This window comes from Phasianus colchicus, chromosome 15 (genome assembly GCF_987193195.1).
Source record: "Phasianus colchicus chromosome 15, bPhaCol1.hap1.1, whole genome shotgun sequence".
In the NCBI taxonomy this organism is placed as follows: Eukaryota; Metazoa; Chordata; class Aves; order Galliformes; family Phasianidae; genus Phasianus; species Phasianus colchicus.
In genome coordinates this window covers 234,343-242,624 of record NC_143450.1, presented here as the reverse complement: position 1 = coordinate 242,624, position 8,282 = coordinate 234,343, and the positions used below count along the sequence as shown (strand labels likewise).

The 8,282-nt window shown below is 50.4% G+C and overlaps 2 protein-coding genes across 2 annotated transcripts; both read right to left on the bottom strand.

Moving 5' to 3' along the window:
- Positions 1-573: 573 nt before the first annotated feature.
- LOC149915802 (uncharacterized) lies at positions 574-2,728 on the bottom strand. The gene has a single exon (XM_090150868.1). The coding sequence runs from the start codon at positions 2,607-2,609 to the stop codon at positions 1,125-1,127; it is 1,485 nt and encodes a 494-aa protein (XP_090006994.1). The 5' UTR covers positions 2,610-2,728; the 3' UTR covers positions 574-1,124.
- A 2,541-nt stretch (positions 2,729-5,269) lies between these two features.
- On the bottom strand, positions 5,270-7,424 carry LOC149915801 (uncharacterized). The gene has a single exon (XM_090150864.1). It carries the CDS (start codon positions 7,303-7,305, stop codon positions 5,821-5,823), a length of 1,485 nt encoding a protein of 494 aa, XP_090006990.1. The 5' UTR covers positions 7,306-7,424; the 3' UTR covers positions 5,270-5,820.
- Positions 7,425-8,282: the final 858 nt, after the last annotated feature.

Here is an 8,282-nt window from a genome sequence, read left to right as displayed (position 1 = left end):
ATATCCCGTAACAGCGCGAACGCAAACGCTACAATTGTTCCCGATACCCGTGATACTCTATACTCTATGCATTGGTCCCTAAGTTACTACATAATCCTTAGTAAGCAATTCTGAAAGCACATAATCACACACGGCAGAATAGTGGCAATACACACAATTACTAAAAGTGCTAATACTATGTCCTTAACGATCTTCGCAATCCAACTCCCGAAGTTGCCAAACGTCTTCTTGAACCCGTCTCCGATGGGGTCGTTGTCCATCTGGATCCTCTCCGTATGGTCTCGCAGGGCTTTCAGCGCTTTATGGATGGATACGCTGTGGTCGCTAAGATTGAAGCAACACATTCCTTCTAGGTCTTCACATTCATGCCCCTGTGCCAGGAGCAAGAAGTAGATGGCTGCTTTGTTTTGCAGCACCGCATGCCGAATGCTGTTTGTGTCCTCTAGCATCGCATTCAATACTAATGTTGTTAAATTCACCTGCTTAACTGACCAACATGCTAGGTGTTCTATCTGAGCCAAGCTCTGCTGCAGCAACTCCAGGGTCGTTCAGAGATTTTATCAAACATGCCGTTTGGCTAGCTGGATCGGTGTTGTTACGGCAGCTGGAATGGTTTGTAGTGTACCTAACAAAGGCTTCTAACGTGTATTGAGAAATGCCCATTAGGCAAGTGCAAAAGAGTGAGGTAGCCGATTGCAAACTAAAGCAAAAGTTGTTTTGGCTCGTCTTATTTACCTAAGTAACCCATAAATTCCCTGACAGTGACAAAAGGTGAATTCCCTGGCAGTGACAAAAGTGAATACCCTGACAGTGACAAAAGTGAATACCCTGACAGTGACAAAAGTGAATACCCTGGCTCCCTGTGATAAAGCAATAACCACCACACACACTAAACATAGCATTTGCCTGATAGAAAGGCATTTTCTCGTTGGCAGCAACGGTTGAGTCTTCCTCCACACTTCTCCCGGCCTTCTTTCGGGGTTCCTGGGCTGTCTCCTTCTTCTTCGGTGTTAACAGGAGCCATACCTGCAAAACTCAGAGTCCCTTGTTACTGTTCTCTTTCATCAGATCTGGTTTGACCTTTCTCGCCGGGATCCACATGACACTTCCCGTACTGACATGTTTTACAGCAGCATACCCTCTATTCTGGCCCTACACTGGGCCCTGATATGGCCCCACTGGCCGCACCTAAAACATGGGCCTTGAGCCTCTTGATCCACTGCCGGATAGCCGGGGTGATGATAACCAAAGCCCCCGTGCGCCATCATCACTCCAGTCACTGCGGCAGCAACCTCACCTGCCACAGACGGATTTGACTTTTGTTTCTCTACGATATACTTGATGGCCTCACCAGGGGTGTGAAACTTTTCCGGCGCCGCTCTCAGCAAGGCACGTACATCCCCGTTCGACTTTTGATAAAGGCAGTCCAGAATAACAGGGTTATGGACCGCCCTAGGAAGGTCTGACCCTTCTACGGCCTTTATCAGCCTATTTGCAAAATCCTGAAATGACTCCGTGGGGCCCTGTGTAATTTCTGTCCACGGAGTAGATGGCTCTGCATTCCTTGCGAGCCTTCTAAACGCCTCTAAAGCGGCGTCAGATGTAGCAATTAATTCCCCAGGTCTCAGGTGGATAACTTGTGCCTGGGCAGTTAACAGACCTGGTGCGCTACCCATCAATCTCTGAAGGTCGGAGTTGTATAATACGTTCGCTGGATCGTTTTGCGCTGTAACCAATAACTGTCTAAGCCGGGCCTGCCACTCCTCCTTCCACAATGTATACTGCACCGGCTTCAAAACCATACGCATCAAATTCTCTATATCATAGGGCAAGAGAGGCCCCTGTGCGGTAAGGTTCTCGAGGGCATTCATTGTCAAGGGGGATTTCAAACCCTTTTTCTCAACTGCCTCAAGCACCCTCGTGATCCCTTTCGGGTCTAGAGGAACCCAAATTGGGCCGTCTTCTGAGGCTACAACCGGAAACGCAGCTGGATTCGCTAAGCCCTTTTCTTCTGCTGCCTCTTTAATTTTAGCCCAGTCAGTAACCGGGCCCCCCCACCGGCGCGGGCTCCCTCCCGGGTGCGGGCTCCCACACCGGCGCGCTCCGCCTACCGCCCTATCGCGTTCTTCAAGGGGCGGTTCTGGCTGTGACGTTTTCTCCAAAGAAGGGCATAAAGACGGAGCAGGGTAAGGCAGGGGCGGGGCTGTCGGCTCACATGACTGACTCGGCGACTCCTTCTTCTCCGTCTCTCCGCCTCTGCTCTCCGCCGTCGGCGCCATCTTTGCCTCGCTGGATCTATGAGAAAGCAAAGACCCGCTCCCGGCAGCCCCCGTCGCGCTCCGGTCCACCCCGAACCCTCCTTCTGCCTTTGCCGCTTTAAGAGCCTCAAGTATCAAGCCCCATGTTTTAAGCTCTGAGGCTTTTTGGTCGGACATGGCGCGCTGGCACAGCGCCGCAGTGAGTGAGTCCCACCGATTTGAATCGAGCACCTGTTTAGGGGAGTCCAGCTCACCCTCCTTTTCTAGCCGCGATAACACGGCCGCGATCTCCTTCTTAGAAGGAACGGTTTTACCGCAATAACTTTTACAGAAATGTAAAAATACCTTCATTTTAGTTACACACGCGACCTGCCGCCACCTCACAGGTTCCACCGCAGTGTGTCTTCCGCAGGCGACCTGCCGCCACCTCACAGGTTCCACCGCCTTACGGGCACGCCGGGCAGCTACTACTCACAGGGTGAATCACGTCGGGGTCACCATTTGTTGCCGTTCTCTCTGCAACACTCGCTTTCCACCCCATAAGGTGCTGCTTTGCCAGCGAAACCGACCCCACACCAGGTCGGGGCCAAATGCTCACACAGACCCCAAGTATAGGTGAAGCAAAATGGCGTTTATTAAAATGTAGCAGGCACTTAAATATTCTCGTCCTGCTTTGTCTACACCCCTTGCATTCACGCTGTCCTATCGTGGGACAGCACCTGGCAAGCCCTGAGCATAGGGAACCTGACCCCGTCACACACCGTGTCCTCGCTACGCCTACTACACCCCCCCCACATCAGACCTCTTCTCCCAGAAATAACAGGACTCTGCTGAATATTTCCCATTTCCTCCGGAACATACAGCATTACACTCCGCAAGAGGACAGTTTCTTTCAGAAATGTGGCATTTTATTGCAGATACACCATTTTTATGCCCAGTAGAGCTCCTTTTCTCCCAGAAATAGCACTGCTCTTAGGAAGAGCTCCCATTTTCTAACCAAAACGCTGCTTTACACTCCTCAAGATCACACTTGCCCCCATCAAGATGGCAGTGTCACAGAAATACCAGCTTCTGCCCCCAAAATGGGACTTTGGCTCTCCAAAACAAGACATTTTCTCCCAGAAATACCAGGACTCTTAGAAATACCTCACGTTTCATCTCAAGAATACTGCTTTCCACTCCTCAAGATCACACTGGCTCCCATCACAATGGCCTTTTCTCCCACATACACCAGCTTTCTCCCAAATACACGACATTTTCTCCCACATACACCCGTTTTCTCCCAAAGATGGGACATATTCTCCCAGAAATGCCAGCTTATTCTTTAAAAAACTGACTTTTTTTTTCCCAAAATACCAGCTTTCTCACAAACACCTGTCATTTTCCAACCAAGTCTGCTACTATCTCCCAGAAACCGCCAGTTTCCGAGAAATACCTGACGTTTGCTCTCCCAAATACTACTTGACACTCCTCCAGAGGACATTGTCTCCCCTATTTACCACGTTTTCTCCCCAAGAGACCACTTGGCACACCAAGAAGACCACCGTTGCTCTCCAGTACAAGATCTTCTTTCCCACCGGTTCCCACTTTTCTCCCCCAGCTATGTCATTTCCTCCCAGAAATGCCACTTTTCCCTTGGAAATTTCACCTTCTCTTCCAAAAAGAGGAGATTTGCTCCCAGAAATACCCCTTCTCTTACAACTGCCACACGCTTTCTCCCCAAAAAGCCTCCATGACAATGCCAAATGGGACACTTGCAGGCAAGAAGAGGACACCTTCTCTCAGAAAGACCACTTTTCTCCCCAAGACAGGAGATTTTCTCCCAATTGGATGACATTTGCTGTAAGAAAGACCTGTTTTCTTCCCTCAAGAGGACATTGTCTTTCCCACTGAGGACATTTTCTCCCACAAGTGCCGCTACTCTTTGAAACACCTCCATTTCCTCCCACATCTACTCCATGACACGCCTCAGGATGACACTTACTCCCCGATTTGGGGCATTTTCTCCCAGAAATACCACTTCTCTCCCAAAGGGATGGCCTTTTCCCTCTCTAGCATCTGTTTCCTCACCAATACCTGGCATTTTCTCCCAGAAACACCAGCTTTCTCACAGATACATCACCTTCCCCCCCTGTTGCCGTTCTCTCTGCAACACTCGCTTTCCACCCCATAAGGTGCTGCTTTGCCAGCGAAACCGACCCCACACCAGGTCGGGGCCAAATGCTCACACAGACCCCAAGTATAGGTGAAGCAAAATGGCGTTTATTAAAATGTAGCAGGCACTGAAATATTCTCGTCCTGCTTTGTCTACACCCCTTGCATTCACGCTGTCCTATCGTGGGACAGCACCTGGCAAGCCCTGAGCATAGGGAACCTGACCCCGTCACACACCGTGTCCTCGCTACGCCTACTACATCTCCCCCTCCCTATGCTCAGTAATATCCCGTAACAGCGCGAACGCAAACGCTACAATTGTTCCCGATACCCGTGATACTCTATACTCTATGCATTGGTCCCTAAGTTACTACATAATCCTTAGTAAGCAATTCTGAAAGCACATAATCACACACGGCAGAATAGTGGCAATACACACAATTACTAAAAGTGCTAATACTATGTCCTTAACGATCTTCGCAATCCAACTCCCGAAGTTGCCAAACGTCTTCTTGAACCCGTCTCCGATGGGGTCGTTGTCCATCTGGATCCTCTCCGTATGGTCTCGCAGGGCTTTCAGCGCTTTATGGATGGATACGCTGTGGTCGCTAAGATTGAAGCAACACATTCCTTCTAGGTCTTCACATTCATGCCCCTGTGCCAGGAGCAAGAAGTAGATGGCTGCTTTGTTTTGCAGCACCGCATGCCGAATGCTGTTTGTGTCCTCTAGCATCGCATTCAATACTAATGTTGTTAAATTCACCTGCTTAACTGACCAACATGCTAGGTGTTCTATCTGAGCCAAGCTCTGCTGCAGCAACTCCAGGGTCGTTCAGAGATTTTATCAAACATGCCGTTTGGCTAGCTGGATCGGTGTTGTTACGGCAGCTGGAATGGTTTGTAGTGTACCTAACAAAGGCTTCTAACGTGTATTGAGAAATGCCCATTAGGCAAGTGCAAAAGAGTGAGGTAGCCGATTGCAAACTAAAGCAAAAGTTGTTTTGGCTCGTCTTATTTACCTAAGTAACCCATAAATTCCCTGACAGTGACAAAAGGTGAATTCCCTGGCAGTGACAAAAGTGAATACCCTGACAGTGACAAAAGTGAATACCCTGACAGTGACAAAAGTGAATACCCTGGCTCCCTGTGATAAAGCAATAACCACCACACACACTAAACATAGCATTTGCCTGATAGAAAGGCATTTTCTCGTTGGCAGCAACGGTTGAGTCTTCCTCCACACTTCTCCCGGCCTTCTTTCGGGGTTCCTGGGCTGTCTCCTTCTTCTTCGGTGTTAACAGGAGCCATACCTGCAAAACTCAGAGTCCCTTGTTACTGTTCTCTTTCATCAGATCTGGTTTGACCTTTCTCGCCGGGATCCACATGACACTTCCCGTACTGACATGTTTTACAGCAGCATACCCTCTATTCTGGCCCTACACTGGGCCCTGATATGGCCCCACTGGCCGCACCTAAAACATGGGCCTTGAGCCTCTTGATCCACTGCCGGATAGCCGGGGTGATGATAACCAAAGCCCCCGTGCGCCATCATCACTCCAGTCACTGCGGCAGCAACCTCACCTGCCACAGACGGATTTGACTTTTGTTTCTCTACGATATACTTGATGGCCTCACCAGGGGTGTGAAACTTTTCCGGCGCCGCTCTCAGCAAGGCACGTACATCCCCGTTCGACTTTTGATAAAGGCAGTCCAGAATAACAGGGTTATGGACCGCCCTAGGAAGGTCTGACCCTTCTACGGCCTTTATCAGCCTATTTGCAAAATCCTGAAATGACTCCGTGGGGCCCTGTGTAATTTCTGTCCACGGAGTAGATGGCTCTGCATTCCTTGCGAGCCTTCTAAACGCCTCTAAAGCGGCGTCAGATGTAGCAATTAATTCCCCAGGTCTCAGGTGGATAACTTGTGCCTGGGCAGTTAACAGACCTGGTGCGCTACCCATCAATCTCTGAAGGTCGGAGTTGTATAATACGTTCGCTGGATCGTTTTGCGCTGTAACCAATAACTGTCTAAGCCGGGCCTGCCACTCCTCCTTCCACAATGTATACTGCACCGGCTTCAAAACCATACGCATCAAATTCTCTATATCATAGGGCAAGAGAGGCCCCTGTGCGGTAAGGTTCTCGAGGGCATTCATTGTCAAGGGGGATTTCAAACCCTTTTTCTCAACTGCCTCAAGCACCCTCGTGATCCCTTTCGGGTCTAGAGGAACCCAAATTGGGCCGTCTTCTGAGGCTACAACCGGAAACGCAGCTGGATTCGCTAAGCCCTTTTCTTCTGCTGCCTCTTTAATTTTAGCCCAGTCAGTAACCGGGCCCCCCCACCGGCGCGGGCTCCCTCCCGGGTGCGGGCTCCCACACCGGCGCGCTCCGCCTACCGCCCTATCGCGTTCTTCAAGGGGCGGTTCTGGCTGTGACGTTTTCTCCAAAGAAGGGCATAAAGACGGAGCAGGGTAAGGCAGGGGCGGGGCTGTCGGCTCACATGACTGACTCGGCGACTCCTTCTTCTCCGTCTCTCCGCCTCTGCTCTCCGCCGTCGGCGCCATCTTTGCCTCGCTGGATCTATGAGAAAGCAAAGACCCGCTCCCGGCAGCCCCCGTCGCGCTCCGGTCCACCCCGAACCCTCCTTCTGCCTTTGCCGCTTTAAGAGCCTCAAGTATCAAGCCCCATGTTTTAAGCTCTGAGGCTTTTTGGTCGGACATGGCGCGCTGGCACAGCGCCGCAGTGAGTGAGTCCCACCGATTTGAATCGAGCACCTGTTTAGGGGAGTCCAGCTCACCCTCCTTTTCTAGCCGCGATAACACGGCCGCGATCTCCTTCTTAGAAGGAACGGTTTTACCGCAATAACTTTTACAGAAATGTAAAAATACCTTCATTTTAGTTACACACGCGACCTGCCGCCACCTCACAGGTTCCACCGCAGTGTGTCTTCCGCAGGCGACCTGCCGCCACCTCACAGGTTCCACCGCCTTACGGGCACGCCGGGCAGCTACTACTCACAGGGTGAATCACGTCGGGGTCACCATTTGTTGCCGTTCTCTCTGCAACACTCGCTTTCCACCCCATAAGGTGCTGCTTTGCCAGCGAAACCGACCCCACACCAGGTCGGGGCCAAATGCTCACACAGACCCCAAGTATAGGTGAAGCAAAATGGCGTTTATTAAAATGTAGCAGGCACTTAAATATTCTCGTCCTGCTTTGTCTACACCCCTTGCATTCACGCTGTCCTATCGTGGGACAGCACCTGGCAAGCCCTGAGCATAGGGAACCTGACCCCGTCACACACCGTGTCCTCGCTACGCCTACTACACCCCCCCCACATCAGACCTCTTCTCCCAGAAATAACAGGACTCTGCTGAATATTTCCCATTTCCTCCGGAACATACAGCATTACACTCCGCAAGAGGACAGTTTCTTTCAGAAATGTGGCATTTTATTGCAGATACACCATTTTTATGCCCAGTAGAGCTCCTTTTCTCCCAGAAATAGCACTGCTCTTAGGAAGAGCTCCCATTTTCTAACCAAAACGCTGCTTTACACTCCTCAAGATCACACTTGCCCCCATCAAGATGGCAGTGTCACAGAAATACCAGCTTCTGCCCCCAAAATGGGACTTTGGCTCTCCAAAACAAGACATTTTCTCCCAGAAATACCAGGACTCTTAGAAATACCTCACGTTTCATCTCAAGAATACTGCTTTCCACTCCTCAAGATCACACTGACTCCCATCACAATGGCCTTTTCTCCCACATACACCAGCTTTCTCCCAAATACACGACATTTTCTCCCACATACACCCGTTTTCTCCCAAAGATGGGACATATTCTCCCAGAAATGCCAGCTTATTCTTTAA

Coding starts and splice junctions, on each gene's coding strand:
- LOC149915802 (XM_090150868.1), bottom strand. CDS start 2,609: ATGAAGGTATTTTTACATTTCTGTAAAAGTTATTGCGGTAAAACCGTT.
- LOC149915801 (XM_090150864.1), bottom strand. CDS start 7,305: ATGAAGGTATTTTTACATTTCTGTAAAAGTTATTGCGGTAAAACCGTT.